The sequence below is a fragment of the Zosterops lateralis genome, assembly GCF_965231275.1.
Source record: "Zosterops lateralis genome assembly, chromosome: 3".
NCBI lineage: Eukaryota > Metazoa > Chordata > Aves > Passeriformes > Zosteropidae > Zosterops > Zosterops lateralis.
The window spans coordinates 104747319-104765676 of record NC_139764.1 but is presented as its reverse complement, the minus strand read 5'-3'; the positions used below and the strand labels follow the sequence as shown (position 1 = coordinate 104765676).

The following is an 18358-nucleotide window of genomic DNA, read 5'->3' as shown; positions in this document are numbered from 1 at the left end:
GCCCCTCATTTTAGAAAGTCATTGACATTCTGGAGCGTTTTCAGCGAAGAGCAACAAGGCTCCTGAAAGGTTCTGAAAACATTATGAGGTATGCCTTGTGAGGAACAGCTGAGGGAGCTGGGATTGTTCAGTCTCCAGAAGGCTCAAGGGGACCGCTTTGCTCTCTAAAACCACCTGACAGGAGATGGTAGTGAGGGAGGGGCTGGTCTCTTCTACCGTGCTTACAGTGAGAGCACCAAAGGAAATGGCCTTAAACAGACTGGGGAGAGTCAGATTAGATACTAGGGAAAAAAAAAAAAAAAATCACTGTTAGAGCCGTCAGGCACTGGATTAGGCTGCCCAGGGAGGTGGTGGAGTCACCATTGTTGGTGTTTAAGAGGTGTCTGGATCTGGTGCCGGGCTGATGTGGTTTAGTGGTGTTGGAGTTACAGGGGCAGCGCTGGGCTGAAGCTGGCCAGATGATTTTATCTTGGCGATTCTACAGTACCAGCCTTCAAAAATATCGAAGGATAAGCCTGCACTTCACTACCCCATCCTTTGCCATTTTTAAGGCAAACGCAGCTCATTTTGCTCTTTCAAAACTACCTACTCCTTTTCTCCTTTGCCAGAACTCCCAAAGCAACTGTGAGGTTTGAGAAAGAGTGAACGACAGGCAGAAGGAAACCCCAAGACGCGCGTCCCGCGTTGAACTCCCCCATCTTCCCTGCCATTCCCAGGCGGGTGGCGGGCTCCTGACGCCAGACGGGCTGGGCAGGGCTGGGCGGGCCGGGCTGGGCTGGGCGGGAAGGGCGGTCCCCTCCCTCCCGGGGGTCGCAGCCGCCGCCCGCACGTCGGGCCCGCCCTCAGCGCGCCCCGCGGCCCCGGCGGAAGGAGCGGCCCGGCCGCCCCCGCCCCTCCGCGCCGGCTGCTTCCGCCCGCTGTGGGCAGAGACAGCGCCGGCCGCCGCCGTGCCCGGAGCCGGGAGCCTGCCAGCGGGGAAGGTACGTGTCGCAGCGGCCCTGCCCTGCCCTCCCCTGCCTCCCCTGTCCCTGTGCCGGGCCCGAGAGCCGCCCCGAGCCCGCGGGCCGTCACCCCCCGCCGCCTGCGGGGCTGACCCGGAGCCTCGCCCAGCAGGGAGGTGCCGCCAGCCCGGGCGTGTTGGGTGTCAGGGCTGAGGGAAACCTGTCCCGCCGAGTAACGCTGGTCATCTCTAGGCGGGTTGAGGATGGACTGACACATCCCGTGCGGAAAGAAGCGCTTCGTACGTGCTCTCCCTTGACTTGTTTTGTCATGTAGGAGACTTCATGAAACAAGTCCTAAGTGGTGTCTCCTTTTCTAGAAAATAACTGTGGTGATGCTGTTCGTGGTGTTTTTTTTCTGTGTGTTAGCGCTTGAAGCATCTCTCGCGGCTGAGTGATGCTTGTCATCCTGGTGGCGTGTTATAAAACAAGAAACGAAGGAAAAGTCTGTGACCTGAAAGGCCTATAAATAGGAAGAAAGGAAAATAAGATTATAAGTTCTTAAAAGTTAGAAGTGAGATGAGATTTTTATAATTTTTTTTTCGTGGAAAGAGGCATATTTTAGCAGAGGAGCTGCCAGTTTGGAAAAGCAGGGAGTCCTGCAGGCTCACACCCTCCTTCGGGAACCCACCGTCTGTCAGGTTTGCTGTCACTGCTGGTCCCAGGGCACCGTCACTGTCAGCACCCACCTCCACGCTGTGTTTACCACACCAGAGAGGACTCCTGTGCCTCTGCCAGACAGGGTGAGCAGCAGGTTCAGGAAGCAAGTAAATGCTGGCATGGAAATGTGCAGTGGAAGGAATTAGGATTATGATGAAGGGCTGTTTGAGGCATGACAGTTGTTAAGAGCTTTCTTAGTGGTAAGTTTTTGTTGTGTTGCAAAAATGAAGTGGCAGCTTGTTTTCTTGCAACTTAGCTATAATATTAAAGCCTTGAGTGGCTTGAATGGTGCAGACTCATATTTTTTTAGGTGTTGTATACTCGTGGCCCTCTGGGACTCTGTGATGCCCAGTTGAGGTCTGAGACTCTCCACATGGGCCTGTGTCAGAATTTGGATATGAATCTGTATTCTGTGTGTTTCAGAGACTAGAAGCTTTCAATTACTGATTGTGATTGTTTACAGGTTCCTATTTTCTTGGGACATTTGCTTATGATGTCAATGAGGGAAGTGGTCACACGTTTACAGACCTGGATAAGCAACGACACTAAGACTTTATACTTTCCATCATGGAATTACTACAAGGTTTATATCAAAGCTGTCAAAGTCAGTGATTTTTAATGAATCTTGGACAGTACTCTAAGCAGATGCCTGTGAAAAAGGCAAGCGTGTGTGATTCTACTTTACCTAGTCCCGCTCTGTGGGTATCCACTCAGCTTGCAACAAAGTGCAGTCCAGGAGCTTTCTGGAACAGATGTGCTGAGGCCTTAAAGATCCACTCTGGATTTCTCCATCAACTCATCCTTGCCTTTGACCCATAGGTAGCTCCAGCTTTCTAACCATCCAGCCTCAAGTTGTTTTGTGGGTCAAAAATACACTAACTCACTAATGTGTGTTGGTTTTTGACATAGGTTCTGGTACTTCTGCGTAGTATTATCTGCTTTGTTTGATTCACAAGGACAATTACAATAAATTGTGTATGGGTAATGGTAAAACAGAATTTCCAATATGACTGCCAAGCCAAAGAACTTACCAGTAAATTTGACAAGATTTACTCTAAAGCTTCTTAATTGTACTGTTTTCAATGCTGGTTTTTATTTGTTTGTTTGTTTTTAGTTTACAGCTTTGATTTTTTTAAAATAAAACTTTATTTTTCCATTATTGTGGTTCGTTATAATGAGGGCACCTTGTGTGGAAGAAGGAGTGGTCCTGATTTTGGATGATGTCTAGGTTACTTTTACTGAGTATTAGGATCAGAATTTCAAGGTTTCAGCTTTAGAGCATGCTGTGTATGCATCTGTACAGAAAACATGTTTGCAGGAGATGAAGGACAGGTAATTTTCACTTACTTAAATCAGACATGTTCTTAATAGCGATGTGACTGTGTTCTTTCTGCTCCTGAAAACTGCTGTGTAGACACTGAATTCCCAGTGAAATGTTTGACAACGTTGGATTCCAGCTTACATACTGAATGATGGATTTAAGATGTCTGGTGAGGCTTGTGAACAGGAAGTAAATTATTCATAATTTAAAGGAATACTCATAATGGGAAAAAAAGCGTAATATGAAATATCTGAGCTTAAAGAACAATTAAGTGTGAAACAAATGGAAGTTTTCACACTGAATACAAGCCTGACTACATAATCACTGGTAAAATGAATGAGAACTGCTTGTTTATCTCACTGGGCTTGCACAAGCACATCCTGGAGTGTGACGGTGCCTTGTTACCTTACATTAGGTAATCCTGATGTGCCAGAACAGTGTCTAACCAGAGATGCTACAACTTCAAGTTTGGCAGGGTTTCTTTCATCATTATCCTTGTTTTTTTTTTTCAGTATCTTTGCTTCTTCCTGCTCCTACCATGCTATTCTCTTGGTTATTTCCTTTTTCCATCTCATCTCCAGCTTCTGTTTAGATTCTATTCCCATTATCCTTCGTGTAGACCAATTCTTTATTCAAATCTTTAGTTTAAAAAAATATAAAACACGTCTGATACAAATTTTTTTTGCGGAAGTCTGACTCCTCAAATTTTACCTCCTGAAAGAAATTGTAGCGCGAATTTTGGAATGAGTATCAGATGATAACTGGATTCTTATTTGAACCTGCGATGAGCACGGGCTTTGTTCCTGTATGTATTTGTTCGTAGTCATCAGTTATCAGGATTTAGCAGTGTTATCTTGATGGGAGGAGCTGGGCCCTTGTGCAAAATGCTGTAATTCAGTAACTTCAGGGGTTACTGGAGTGGTAAGGAACAACCTGCAGTTCTCCCAGCATGGTGAATTGTCTTTGGATCCTCTTGTGACTAGAACTGTGGGTCTGTATGTCAGAGCACTGGTGTGTGCAGGCCTTCCTGCAGCACTGCTTCTGGAGAGCCCTTCTGGCTCCTGCCCCACAGTGTCCAGCCTGGCTGTTCATTCCCTGTCCTGTCCTCCTGATGAGCAGAGCCAGTGCTTCTTACTCAGACTCCAGGCCTCGTATCAGTAGTACAGACAACTATATTGCTGTAGTGGCTTGGAAAGGTATCTAATGCTACTTGGTGTTACTCATGTCTCCTCTTGATTGATTCTCCTGTTTGACTTCCTTGTTCTTTGCAAAGAGCTCCATACAGGCTGCTTCAGTTTTCATGTCTCTGCTTGCAGTGCTTTCCTAACCTGTTTAGGGGAGTGCATGAGTATCAGAATGTACAGCTGCTGCAGGAAACATCAGGAGGAGGTGGTAAGCTGCAAGCACAGGCTGAGGGGTTACTGGAGAATGCAGCTGTGACTAGTAAGTTGGTCTACTCTGAGTAGGTGGAATTTTTGGCTAATTCTTTGATTTTGGCTAATTCCAATGTCCTCATTAGAAAGCAAGAAAACCAGCAGCAGCTGGAGAGCTAAGCCTAAGGTGGGATAAACAGTTGGTCTAAGAACATATGGAAGTTGAAATAAGAAAATGAGAAGAAAAAGGTGTTTTGAATTTGGAGCATATTTTAGATTGAAGAAGAATAACTAAAATAGAAATACAGAAGAAACAAAGAAATAAGGGATAGTTCTGTAGGGAGATTGATGGTGAACAGCATAGGAAAGGATGGGGGAAGCCAAATCAAGAGTAGTGTGATACTAATTATACTAGTGGATTTTTATTTTTTTTTATTATTATTTGATATCTGCTTCTTGCTAGTATTCAATATACTCTTTGAATTTCACATTACTTGACAAGACAAAAGAATGAACAATGCTCTCCATGAAGTAGTGAATCAATTTCTGATAGACGGTGGAAAAGGGAGTTATGGAACATCAGGTGAAATAGATTTGCTTTTTTCGGCTTTTGCCTGTTGTTATTGCTGCTGAGAGACGGATGTTTCTTCAGATGCTTGACTTCTGGGAGCTGTGGTTTAAGTGAATATGTAAGTTGCTGTTTCTTTAAATTGTTGCATTTTTATGTTTCATTGAATGTTGGGCAGATTACCTGTATTGCTTAAACAGCTGTCCAACAGAAATCTGGGACCTGTAGTTCTTTTGATGTAGGAAAAAAAATAAGAGTATAGAACATATGGTTGAAGAGCTAAATAGTTTTTTGGTGGTTTTTTTTTTCTTTTGAAAATTTATAATTTTTCATAGGAATAATAGAACTGCATGGTAAAGAAGCATCATCTTTGTTTAGTGAGCAAGTGGGTTTTTTTCCAAGCTCTTAGACCACAAACAGGCTTATTTGCATTTATATGTTTCCTCTCTTTCAATGCTATCTTCAGTTTCTTCTTGTCTATGTGTCCTTGATAACCTGTTCCTTCACTCTTTTTTTTTTTTTTCCAGTATATTTTGATATTTCCCTCTTTCCTTTGAAGCAATGCCCTGTGAAAGGCCATGTCTTCTCCCCCATAATTCATATAACTGTTCACTTTTGGACATGTTTTGGTTTGTGTGGTGATTTGTGCTGGAGTTTAGAGACCAGGGATGTTTCTTCTCTCTGTATCCAAATATAAGTATGGTGGGTTTTTTGTTCATGAAGTATCATATTCCCACCTCTAACTTCAGCCACGTTTTAACCCCATCTATAGTCGTGGTGTTACATTTCCGTTTTGCCCAGTGCCTCCCAAAATACTAATGTTCAACGTAATTCAAATAAATAAATTGCATACTTTACAAACTTTACTGTATTTTTGGCAATTTTCTCATGCTACCCGTTCCAAAGTGATTTATTCTCCTTTTGACTTTCTAATGCAATGGGCAGCTGGGCGAGTTTATTTTCAAGATTTTCTTGACATGTGTCTGGTGTGTCTTTGAAATTTGTTTCAGAAGAGACTGGCATAGGTCTTTTATCCCTCGGAACCTTTCTTACCATGTAGACATTGTACTTCAGCAGCAACTTTTTATGTTCTTTCACGTAGATACTCTATTTGACTGAATTTTTGCTAACATTGCAGTTTAGTCTCAGAATATAAAGTATGTTTATTATATCCACATGTTATTCATGCCTACCACCTTCTGTTTATTCCCCTGTGAGATTTCAGTTTTAAAAGCCCCAGTTTTTTTCTCTGCATCCAGTATTCAAATGCAGTATTTGGAGGGAAAGCTGTTTTTGAAAGTTACATTATTTCACCAGTAAATTTCAGTAGTGTGTACAAATGATCAACTTTTTCTTCCTTTGAGACTAAAATGTTTCCCAAAATCCTACTTTCTGTGCTAGAAAATGCTTCATATTACACCAAATTAAGCCATCCTATTTGCTTTCATGCAAGTGAAGCCATCATTACTTGCTTGAGTAGATTTGTTTCTTTAAGCAACAGCTTTCTTGCTCATTTCTTTTTAGATCATGGACATTCTTAGCTTTATCATTAGGCCTTTGTATTGACTGGGAAATTGGGAATTTGCTGGGAAAACAGCTACCACTTTCTTGTAATGTGTGGGATTCCCAACCTTGATTATGCTTATGAAGTTACTTAAAGAAAAAAAAAAAAAAAAAAAAAAAAAAACAAGACAAAAAACTTGTACTTGTTTGGGGTCATTTTCATGTTAGTAGCTCTCAACAATTTCACAAACAGTTCAGTTTTGAAAAAAGTGAGAGTTACCATCTCAGTGTGATTAAACAGAATGGCAGGATGTGATATGTAGGACCTCTTCCACTGTATCCTGAAACGTGTTTTATAAAACATAATCCACTTTTAGAACCTCATGTCTTTATTCTTTTGGATGCATTTGTAGTGGCTGGTGTTGTGTGAAGCCTCAGGGACCCTCAGCCACACCAGGGTAACTTCTCAGGGTTTCCTTTATGTTCTCTCTCACTCCAGAGCTCTGTGTTTCTAACTAAGTGTTAAACTGTGACAGCAAATGGAGGAGCTTTGATGTAGCTGGTAATAAGGGACATGGACTCTGCTCTTGGAGCACTGGGCAAGTGTAATGGGTTTTGTGACCTTTGTTAAACTGGAGATCTGTGCCAAAGGAGAAGGAGACCAGCCATCAAACTTGGAGTGTTGTTGCCAGAACTGTAGTGAAATGTCAGATCCTTTTGCTGGCTGTTAAATGCTGTAGACCAACCATTGATGCTTTCAGAGGTGTCACTGCTTTCATAAAGGTGCTTGATCTCCATGGAAGTCTTTAATTTGCTTTTTCACTTTCTTGAGAGTAGTGGGGAAGTCAAGGCCAGGAGTACTGTAGTTGTACCATTATGATAATTAAAAGTTGCTAATTTTTTTTATTTATTTTTTTTAGTCAGTAGTACATGCTGAACTTCTCAAAGCTAAAACTCACAGTGACATACAAAGATTGGTTAAAAGTTATGGTGGGCCTTCCTAATCCATTTCCCCAGGGTTTTGATCATCCTATCTGTTGAATAATTTTGTGCCAGACCAATGTATCATTGTGAGATCTGCAAATGTTTTCCAATTTCTTGATTCCCAAACTCCAAAACTCTTTCAAATTACTCATGTCAGAGCAAAGCACCTTTTTGGAATAAGGTTGGTGGGGAATCCATCTGGTCCTGATTTGAGTCCTCAAATGGAGCTTTCCAATCTAACAATTTTTTGATTTGTGGCTCCTGTCCTGCTTTGATAAATAGCTGTCTCAGTAATTGCTTTTATAATGTTTGACAGTGACAAGGGACCACTTGTCTGGTACAAAATGGATACCCAGAAGTTATTTTCTCTGCATCCCTAACATCAGGATTGTACACATTTTCTTGGTCATTGCTACAAGATTATTAATGACGATAGGTTGTTAAAAGATCTTGCAGGTAGGTCCATCTTTGCACAGTCCCCCATGTGTTGTCTCTGAACTCAGGCTTGAGGAGTGGTTGCAGTTTTCATTCTGCATTTCAGTTTTTTATCCTTACAGCCCTAAACATGAGTAAGCTGTACCCCATTTCCACATGTGTCACTGATATTTTTATAGTCATCAGTGAAATTCTCCCAGCGGTTTTACTCCTTGAGGGAGGGGCATGGGGAGGATGACACAGGAACAAAATCAATTGAAGGCATCATATTGCCAGCTCATCAAATGATCACTAAAAACAAGTGATCACTAAAGGCCTCCTAGTTACCTCACTGATTTTAGAGGAAAGCAGTGTTATTTTGTATAACTACATTGCTTCGTTTAATGTGTCCGTAGTGTTAATTTTTTAGGTTTGTTCATTTTTACAAATAATGCTGAACAGTTTTTATTTACTAATTCATGGCTAGTGTGAAAGGGAGTCATATATGACTTTGACAGAGAATTGTACTGGAAAGTATATTGAAGAAATGTTTCATTTTTATGTGCTACTGGCTGCTGCTGCTTTTCTTACATGGAATTGGTCAAGATTTGTGACTGATGTCACAATAGCTTGCAAAGTCTTTGGCTTGTGTTTATTTTTTTCCCTGAGAAAATCTGGCATCCATTGTTTGTTGTTTGTCCAGATAAATCTTTGATGAGATTTGTCATGTTGTACCTCATCTCTCACATCATGTAATTCCCCCCCCTTCTGTTGTTCCTCTTTGCAGTTTTCTTACCAGGCCGGTCAGCCTGTCCCTTTCTAGTCCCCAGCTATGAGGATGCAAGTTCCAGTCTGCAGATCAAAGAGCTGATGTCATGTCTCGATGATTCTCCTGTGGGGAATAATGTTGAAGAAATTGTCAGAGCCTTAGTGTAGAAGGCAGCTGAAGGAATCTCGCTATTTTCCCAGTAATTCTTTTTCATTCTATGTTAAATTCTGTCACATAAAATCACCTGTTAGGGCAGGGTTTCTTTTTTCTTTAAGCTGGCCCAGCTAATAAATAGAATACATCTGCTGGAGTTTCCTGTATTTTTCAGGGACTGGTCTAGTTCAGAGTCCTTTTCTCTGACCTAAATACTTAGTTATGGCCATGTACTGTGTTTATGAAACTTTGTATTTACTAAGGTGCTAGAAAACTTGAGATCCTTGTTGTACCTCCAGCTTTATTTTTTTCTGCTGTTTTAGAGCCGTAAGAATTATAAACTGTTGATTTGTGGAAAACTCTGGAGAAAACTTAGTCTGTCCTTCTGTTGAGATCAGAATTACTGTTTTGTCCAGCTGAGTCTTAAAAACCTCCAAGAGAGGTTCTGCTGCCTTCCTAGCAATCATCTGTTGCCTTCTTAGCAACTAGTGTTTTATGATGCCTTGGAATGTCAAGACACTACTTGTGGCTGTTGCCTCTTGTTTTACCATCTTCCACTGCAAAGAAAGGTTTGGCTATGCTGCTTTTGCAGGTCTCCTTCAAATGGCTCTAGGCTCCTCTTGGATTACAGCAGGGGAGACTGAAAAAGCACAGTTCATAAAGCTTTTCCTCTAGCCTAGTTATTTATTTGACCCTCACAAGTTTCCTTGTGGTCTTGACATGGTGGGGTTGAACAGAGCTGGGCTCAGTGTTGCAGGTATGTTTCTGATGAAAATCCTGAGTTTTATAGGCTCCAGTATTGACTCAAGATTACTTGACAGGTGGCAGACTGTAGTTGATTATCTTTTAAGCTTGTTCAGTTACTTTTCAAACTATGCAAGTCAGTTTATTCAGCCCACAATTCCTTGGCCTAGAAAGGAGGATGCAGTGGGAGATAGTGCCAAAATTCTTAATAAGGCAGGGTGCATTACATTTTCATATTTTCTTTCATTCTTGTAGCCAGGTATTTTATAATTGAGGGCAATTTGCATTGCTTGACCATGGTTTGCTCTTGGCAGACTGGTCTCTTATTCTGAATTAACATCTTTCCCTTTATGTGATTAGAGGAACTTACACAATACTTATTCCTGTGAATTTTCCTGTGGTCTCAGCTGAGCCAGATCTGCCTATAGGACCCTATTTGGGTGCTCTTTCTTGTCTTTTCTGAAAGAAAATGGCTTTGATTTTAAATACCTTTTTATCCTTAACCATCAAGACCTCCACTGATTTACAGTGGTTTTTGATAAACACCATCCTTGCTATTGGCACTTTATGGTGTATCTAGTCCAGTCTTGTGGATTTACATGCATCCAGCTTTGTAGGTTATCCTTAAGGTGTCGTCCAGGTCCTTTCTCAAAAAGATGAAAGCAGGTCAAGTTGCTGAAAGCGTGGTCCAGTTGGAGATTGTCCTGCCTTTCAGGGCAACTTTCATTATTTGATAGTCCTAATTGTGCGTGTGGAGGAAACCTTTGTTATTGGAATTTCCTTCATTGCATCTTTTGGTTATTTTTCCTTGTCCTTTGGACATACATTGCATTTTCAACACCCATACTATCTCATTGGCTTTCTCCAGTGTATTGATGTCTTGCTTGTCTGAGGAGTCCAAAACTGGACACAGTTCTCCAGATGCAGTGTTCCCAATGCCAAGCAGCAGAATATAAACACATTCCAAGACTGCAGAAATTTTGATACCAGACTAATCACTCCTGACAGAAACTGAATTTCTTGTAATACTTTACATGCATATTGTTAGAGAATTTATGTACAGGGGTTGAAGAAAAGGAAGAAAATACGGCTTAGGATGTAATAAGGTCTAATTTCTTAGGTAGTTGCATCTCTTTGAGTCTTGTTAACTTTCTCCTTGATAATTCAGGAAACTCCCACCCTTGGCCCAAGGCAAGTTTGTCCTTCTGTCTCCTCAACATTCTTGGAGCTGCTGTGGCACCAACTGCTCTCTCTGGGGTCTGATAGAGCTGGTAGGAACCTTATCTCTTGAGACCTCTGCCTGTTAAATATTTGGATTTTGATAGACCATCTTAAGATATTTCTAGGGGAAATGCAGTCAGTTTGTGCCAAAGATAGATGCCTGTAATAGAAATACTGTTCTTAATGCTTCATTTAGGAAGAAGGAAGGAGATCCAGAGGTATTTTTGGCTATTACTGATTTCATCTTGAAACAGGTCTGAATAGTATTCTGGGAGTATATCCACTATCTTTTCCCTGTTTTTCTCTTTGGTCCATTTTTATTGCCAGAGGTCATAAAGTTGCAAATTAAAAACTCAGATATTACATAGAGCTCAGATATTGCATAGTGCTTGTACAAAGAAGCCGTTTGGGATTGTCTCAGGCAGTTTTTCAGATAACCATTTCTCCTCTAGTGTGCAACTCTTCCTTTAAGGTACTGCAACACTGTGTGTTTTTGAAATCAGAAGTGAAGTTAAAGACTGCACCAAAGCTACAACAACAGTCTGTGTGAACCTGAAAATCCTCCTGTGCCATTCCAAAATGTATTCTTGAGTTTTCTGTTCTCATTGCTTAACTTCTGACTTTAACATTGCAAATACTTCTTTTGAATGTAGGGTTGTCAGTGGTATTTCCATTTAGATTTGTTGTGTGAAATCAATTAAGAATGAAAATATGCAACGGATTTTATTGGTTCATGATCAGAAACTTTGACCAAAACCTATTTTCTTGGGTAAGAACTTGTTACTTTTGCTTTCTGGATATAAACACCTTGGTTTACAAACTTCGTGGTTTACAAACAACTCGTAAAAGGGGTGACAACTTATGTTTACTGTGGTTGTTGATATAACTGGATTTTCTTTGTTGAAACTGCTCTTCACTTCTTTCAGCTTTAAATAATAAATAAATAAAAGCAGGGATAATGCATTAAAAATGCACTTCTTTATAGTTTGGCAAAATTCACTTTACTTACATTTCAGTCACTACAAGTTAGATAATAACAGGGCAAACAATGAAGTAGTAAAAGTGCCTGCATTATCATTAAATGAACTTCTTTTTGGGAGTGCTGGGGTGAAATGGGCAGATGGGGGTACAAAGTTTCATCCAGAGAATATTGCTGTAATTTACAGTATTATAGAACATTTCTCTCTTCCCTCCAGAAGTCTTTTCCATTTGTACTATATTCGGTTTATTTCAAGGTGGTACTTGTTAGTTCAAAACAAAGCATTTTCTGTCTTTTCTGCCTTTCCTGCCTCAGTTGTTCTTTACCTTAAACCTTTCAAAGCCCCAGATTAAAACTGGGGAAAGTAAGGAAATGTTGTTTCTTCAAGTGTCCTTTTCTAATGTTGTCAAGTACCATTATTTAAAATTTCAGTCAGATCTGTTCCTTTTAAGTTGTGTAGCACTGAGAAATTTTCCAGTGACTATTAGTGAGAGTAGTGCCCCCCACTTAATAGTGCAGCAGACCTTATAGATCTTTCAGGCTTTGGTTTACATGCCTGAAATTTCACAAACTGACTGGGAAATAGAGTTTTTGTCCTTGTACTCAAAAATGAATGGTCCTTTTTCACTAAGCAAAAATAGTTGACAGGCCTAATGTTGTTTTTAACTATGCTTTTGATGGTTAAAGGTCATGGTGTTATGCTGCAATATGCAGTTTTATTACGAGGCACACAGAACTCGCAAAGACATTCATGCACCAGTTCTGTTTGTTTGGTGGTTTTTTCATTTGTTTGCCTTGAAATAGGTTTCAGATGAATCTTTTCAGTGGACAATATGAACAAGAAATTTAAAATTATTTGCCTTTAAGGTAGACTAGATCTTATTGTCCAGTTCATCATTGTGTATTTCTGAAAGGTGCTCTCTCTCTCATATAGTAGTAACATGTATCAGCTTCCACAGCTCCTTCAGACCTCACATACTGAACTGGACCTCAGATTACTGGATATGACAGCTATTGGGGGTGGGGTGGTTTGGCTGGGGTTTTTTGCACTTATTCTGGGGAAAGGCATAATAGCAAAGAGAGAACTCTGTAAGTATTGACCTGTTATAACAGTATCTTATTCTGCTTTACAGCAAACATGAGGTCGGGGTCAGAAGAGCCAGTCCCTTTACATGAAGAATTTATCTATTGTTGTGGAGCTGCTACCCATGTCTTAAAGTGTGGGCCCTGGAAAGACCTCTCAAAAGATGAAAGTAAAAATCTACCCAGGCTCTTGTTCATGATTATTCCTGGTAAGGGTCTTTTTTTGTTTAACTCTAGAAGTTTGTTGATTGTCTAGTTTTGTTTTCAAAAATCTCTATGTAAGTGGTATATTTTGGCTAGTGCACGTTGCCGAAAGATCAATAATATTGCAGTTGTGAAATTTCTTTGTTACATTTAATTGCTACTGCTGCCTTTATTTTTAACAGTGCCAGAAGGCAGTACTTAGAAATTAGAATGTCTTACTCATTTTCTTCGTGGTGGTGGTTTACTGAGAGCATTGTGGATTTTTGTTTGTTTTCATAGCTCTTCTTCCATTTATCTCTTGCACCTTGGAGTGCTACTGCAATGTCAGCTGTGTGCCAACTGACAGATGAAAGTTACAATATTTGAAGAAAAATTCTACATCAGATTGTTTCTATAGGCTGGTTTTTTTAGTAGTAAAAATTTTTTAACTTATATTTTTGCACATGAATTTTTATTCTGACCCTCTTGAACTCAGTAAGTATTGTACACTTCTTCATTATATTTAAATGTGGCTGTCTTAAAATGAGAGCTCTGAACTTGCATTTGGCATATGTTAAAATTAATGGAGAAGTCCTAATTTCATTAAAGTCCATCAATGACCTGTAGTAGTTCTGTCTTTAGCAAAAGTAGAGCTTGAGCCCACTCAAGCACAGATACTGTGACTCTTTCACTGCCTTACAGTTTCCAGATTTCTAATGTTTTCTATGGTTTATTTGAATGCACTGGATCCTATTATTATTTCCCCCAGAATGAGTGGTGCAAATAATGACTTCTCTGAGTATCCATGACTTTGGTTCACTGTTAGTGTACCTAATTGCTGTTTATGGGACTGTGTGTGGGCTGGGTCTTTACTTAGGGGTGAAAGAGAACACAGGTGCAATTTTTCAGGTTTTTTTTTCCAGTGTTTTGGAAGGTCCATGGACTATTTTATGTTAGTTTCCTTGGACACAATGGTTTTATGCCTTTGCCTCCAGGAGCTGAATAGTAACTTCTTAAGCCAGTGACAGGGGAGTTTAAATTCTTTCCTTAACAGAAAAGAAAAAGGCTTATATCAAGTGCATCTTGTTCTGTGTTGTGGGGAATAACCTTTTAAACCAAATACACTCTCCAGTGTCTCTTTAGTGCCTCTCTGGAGGTACAAGCCTAATTTCATGCTTTTCAATTGCTGCTTTCTCTCAGTTAAGGCATTTGTGGAAGGTTTAACTGAACAGCTAGGTTTAGTTGTTTTTTTTTCCCACATGTTCTGGAGCTTTCACCTGTCTTTAGACTGATACCTTTTGCTTGGGGTGATAGGAGAGGCTGTAACAAGGATAAATGTATAAAGCTAGATTATATCAGTAGAAAGATATGTAGGGGAAGAGCACAAAAGTCAAACATTAGCATCCAAGGCACGATACCTCTACAAGGTGTGTAAGTTATTCTGTTCAAAATGTACTGAGTCACATACATGAATATAGTCTCCATATTCATCATAGGAAACTTTTAATGCAAGAAAATGTAGTGGCAGGGTTACATGGAGCTGATTTCCTGCAGAACAGTTCTGTGAAGACTCCCTAATAACATCTTAACTAGATAAATGTTCAGAAATAGACATCAGTGAAATAGTCACTGTGCTTCTGTCATGTAATTCAGGCTTTTGCAAGCAGCTGATTTATGGTTTTGCTCTTATTTCAGAATTATGTTGGTAACAAGTTGGAAGTTCTCTGACCATGAAAACAATTTAAAACCTCAGCAACCACTATGATGCTATCTTCACTTTAGGTGCCCAAATTCAGTAGTGAATTAAGTTACCCAAGCTCCTTGCTGTGGCTGGCAAGGAGCTTAGTGGGACCTGACATAACAAAGTGCAGTTTTGGGTCTCATAAAACAAATGGTGGGGTGTTTTTGCTACTGTTAAATGCCTCATTTTAGCCTTCAAGGGAAGGGTTATCTGCCAGTGCAAAAAACACTTAGGAGAGATTCAGACATTTGGATCATCTGGCAACATCTTCATGTACCCAAACAGTCAGGATTACATTCCTCTTGTGCTTTTCTGATTTCCTGAGTATGAAATGTGGAGCCCTTCTGGAGTCCAGCAATTTTCACACTTGAAAGGCATGTATTCCTGGTTCTTTATGGAATGAGGGAAAGCGGGGCAAAAGGACAGCTTGGTACAAAAGTCAAGGAAAGCAATAGCCAGACAAAGGCAGCTCTGGCTTCAAAAAAGAGAGTATGCACAGCCAAGTGTTGAGTGATCTGAACTGAGGATGGTTAGTCCTGCTGCATGTGTTACTCTGTTCTGTGTAATAAACTGCTCTGGTACAAGCTTTTCCAATCCTAATGGCATTCAGGCATATGATTTTGTTAACATGTAGTCAAACCAAACAGAGTTTGGGTGGGTGGATATTGAGAAAGATGACAAAATTCTCAGCTTCTGCTGCAAATTGTTGCATGAGATTTGAGAATAAATCCTGTATATTTATTTTCATTTTGTGTTTTAATCATGTTACTTCAAAATGAGGGATTCCTCTCTGGTCCAACTTAGCCTTTTCCCTCTCCCCACTTAAAAAAAACCACCAAAAACAAAACAAAACAAAAAAAAACTCCAAAACCTTCTTCTACTCTGAAATCAATGGCAAAATTCCCATTGACTTGAAATGAGGCAGGATTCTGCCTCCAGAGAACTGATAGTTCACTGTGCTTGAAGCAGCTGAAAAACAGAACATATGGCAGAGTTTAATCTCATTTAACTGCAAGCTAATGTTTTTATATTAGGGGCAGTGTGTGTGAACTTACAATTTTAATAAAGCTTTACTGTATTAGTTGAAATGTTTAATACACACTTCTTTGTTTCATGAATTTTTTTTCTGTCCACTAAACCTCTGAATAGGAGTGTTTAATAATGTGTTTAATAAAGTAATTACTATATAGAAGGTCCAGTTTTTCCTCAGTCCAGAATATATTCATATACTTATTTGACTTTCTTAATATGAATTCTTTTCTATTAAAATTGATTGATTACTCATGAAAATAACATTAAATGTGTACAGCTGAAGGATCAGGTCCATGATTTTCTAGAAATGTAGGTGTGATGGAAAGGACAAGAATTACTGGTTTTCCTCTTGTGTCCTTGTGTCCTAAAGGACCGTTTTCACTTTTACAGTATTTGTTTAGTGTAAAATTAGCGGTGAAGTACAAAATCTACTACAGCAATATTTAACATTGCTTGTGTTCATTGAAAACCAGAATCGACGAAGTGTAATGGATTTTTTTTTCTGTTTTAATAGTATCTGTCTATTTGTGCCTGTGTATTTATGAAACATTTAGTCTTGTAAATAAATACAAATTTTAAAACCACTGTGCTGCTTAGCTCATGACATTTTGCTTTTCATCCAAGCTTTTCTTGCATTTCATTGCAGGAGTACATTGGGATACCTTTGTTCCAGGCTTCCTAATTTGTGTTACCAATGCTGTAAACAGGGCAATTTTGCAATTTACAATCTTGTACTTGGGAAGCATATATAATGTAAATAACTTTTTTTTTTTTTTTTTTGGTGTAATTCATGTTACCCAAGTTTCATTCATTAATATACAGAAATAATTTCAGAATCTGGTTCTCTAGCCTGCATGCAGAGTACTCCCTATGCTTTGCCAAGTTTCTTAATCTGCCTGTTTGCAGTTGGATCACTGCTGGGTTTTTGGATCATCTCATTGTTTTACCAACTCATGCTGTCACTTGTTGATGTTTAAGGGCTATGAGGACTTAAAGAAACACTTTCTTCAATTATGAAGATCTTTCTTTTGAGCTAATTCTCTGAATCAAGAATTGCTTAAGTGCAACAGAAATTGCAGACTTGGATCCTCATCTTGTCCTAGGAGTAGTTACATGTACTTACATCAACATTGTTTCACTTGAAGACTACTGAACTATTTTTCAGCAGTGAAAACACTGCAAACAATTTGCCTGGATTATGACAAGTCTTTCGTATATTCTCTCTTGAGATGAGAGTTCCTGTTAGTTTTAAAATCTCCAAAGTGCCATTTTTGACTGTAATATAGGGACTCCAGAAAGCTTTCTGTTAGCTGGCTTTTGTCTTCACCTCCTGTTTTACTAAACAGTCATCACCCTCAACACTTGCATAAGGAAAGTTATAATAAGAATCACTATGTTATAATACTTTGCAATAAAACTAATTGTATAGCCCTGAGGCTTAGTTTCTTTGTATTTTGGTTCTTTGGCTCCTACCAAAACAGCTTTTTGAAAGTTATTAATCTTTCACTCTGCTCAGCAGTTTCTGGAATGAATTGTTCTTCAGAGGGTCTACTGTCACCACTGAGACCGAGGGGTAAAAGAATCTATTTCCTCATTCAGCAAACTGTGTAAGGCATGTTTAATTCTCTTCAGTTTGGTTGAACAGGCGTTGATTTATACAAAATCTATGTGACTAAATGCCCTTGTTGGTACAAAATCTTCTTGTTACAACTTGGTCTGCGACAACTGAATTGGATCTAGTAAGGACTCTCAGTGTCAGCAGATGAGCTTGCAGTGTGTAGCTTCTGACAACCTTAGCCAAGATGTAATCTGGAATCCTGTGTGGAATCTTGGCACATCATGTGGATGATCAGAACTGGTTGTGTGAAGCAAAATCTGATTTTGGAGTCAAGACCAAAGTTACTTGGGGAAGGTACTTTATCTTCTCAGACACTACTTTCCAAGTCAGCAGCCAGGATCTCCTCCCCCAGGACACAGCAGTGTTCACCATTTGCCTTTGAAATGGAGCTGGAGGAAAGGGAATGTTGCTGGCAATGGAGTGACATATTAAGGGGAAAACAGATTTCTTACCTCCTGGGCAAGGGGCGTTCTGAGTTCTGGGTCATGTATGTTTTGTGCCTAAAGTCACTGAATGAGCTCCAGTACCAATTCTGTGAATGAAGCTGCAAACCTGTTCTGTCTGAATGCATTAGGCAGTTTTTTCCTCTTTCTAGTTTTATTGTTGGGGTTTTTTTTGGTTTTGTTTTTTTTTTTTTTTTTTTTTTTTTTTTTTTTTTTTTTTTTTTTGGTTTTTTTTGGTTTTTTGTTTGTTTGTTTTGTTTGGTTTGGTTTTGGTTTTGGTTTTGTTGTTTGTTTTTTTTGAAAGAACAGTACCAGATCATCATCCAGGAAAAACTCTGTCCTTGTGATCTCTGCAGTTTTGTCACTATCAGTGGGATTATGAGAGTCTTATGAAGTTTGTTTTGGGTTTGTTTGTTTGCTTGCTTTTTGCTTGGTGGTTTGTTGATTTTTGGCAGGGGGGTGGTCAGGCTGAGTCCATGACATGGCACCTGTTTCATAAAGGGACTCTTCCGGCCCAGTTTCATCCAGTCTGATACTAAACAACTAATTCAGATGCCGAAGGAAGGAGCAT

The 18358-nt window shown here is 39.7% G+C and overlaps 1 protein-coding gene across 3 annotated transcripts in view; it reads left to right on the top strand.

The window, feature by feature from the left end:
- Nucleotides 1–892: 892 nt before the first annotated feature.
- The window catches only part of LDAH (lipid droplet associated hydrolase), a 109721-nt gene continuing 92255 nt past the window's right edge, over nucleotides 893–18358 (top strand). The window contains exons 1-2 of one of the 3 annotated variants that reach the window (XM_083856299.1): nucleotides 893–980; nucleotides 12821–12979. In XM_083856299.1, coding sequence (XP_083712425.1) covers nucleotides 12826–12979 — 154 coding nt within the window. In that variant the 5' untranslated portion in view covers nucleotides 893–980; nucleotides 12821–12825. Of the gene's footprint in view, nucleotides 981–1542; nucleotides 1742–12820; nucleotides 12980–18358 lie in introns of those variants that run through there. The other 2 variants (XM_083856301.1, XM_083856300.1) reach the window with 2 other exon arrangements.